Raw genomic sequence first — 353 nt, forward strand, 5'->3', positions numbered from 1 at the left:
TCCACCAGGGACTCCATGAAGTAGCTGCGATATTGTGGCAGGCCCAGGCTGGGCAGCCAGTCGTTGCCCACCCACTCGTGATTCATATCGCCATAGGCCAGTATCTGGAGGGGACGACCACAGATGATCAACGCTGATTCACGCTCTGCTTGATGTCTGATGCTAGTGCAAGTCAGCAGCTCATGACTCACTGCAGTTAGTCTCACTAGAGATAAAATCACTGACAAATACGCATAGTGTTGTGTTAATTCTGACTTTTCAAAAGGGTGCAGGTGATCCTTACCTGATCCCAGCTGAACTCTTTCAGCTCCTGGAGCGCCGAGAGAAGAGGAGAGGCAGACAGAGAGAGACAG

General features: G+C 51.3%; 1 protein-coding gene across 1 annotated transcript in view; it reads right to left on the bottom strand.

The window, feature by feature from the left end:
- ppfia3 (PTPRF interacting protein alpha 3) overlaps window positions 1-353 on the bottom strand; it is a gene marked incomplete in the record, with an annotated part of 24,739 nt that overhangs the window by 7,284 nt on the left and 17,102 nt on the right. The window contains 2 exon segments of the mRNA XM_035655640.1: window positions 1-104; window positions 284-310. Of these exon segments, the coding sequence (XP_035511533.1) occupies window positions 1-104; window positions 284-310 (131 nt within the window).

The sequence above is a fragment of the Morone saxatilis genome, unplaced genomic scaffold, assembly GCF_004916995.1.
Source record: "Morone saxatilis isolate NCDOM2014 unplaced genomic scaffold, NCSU_SB_2.0 Contig14, whole genome shotgun sequence".
In the NCBI taxonomy this organism is placed as follows: Eukaryota; Metazoa; Chordata; class Actinopteri; family Moronidae; genus Morone; species Morone saxatilis.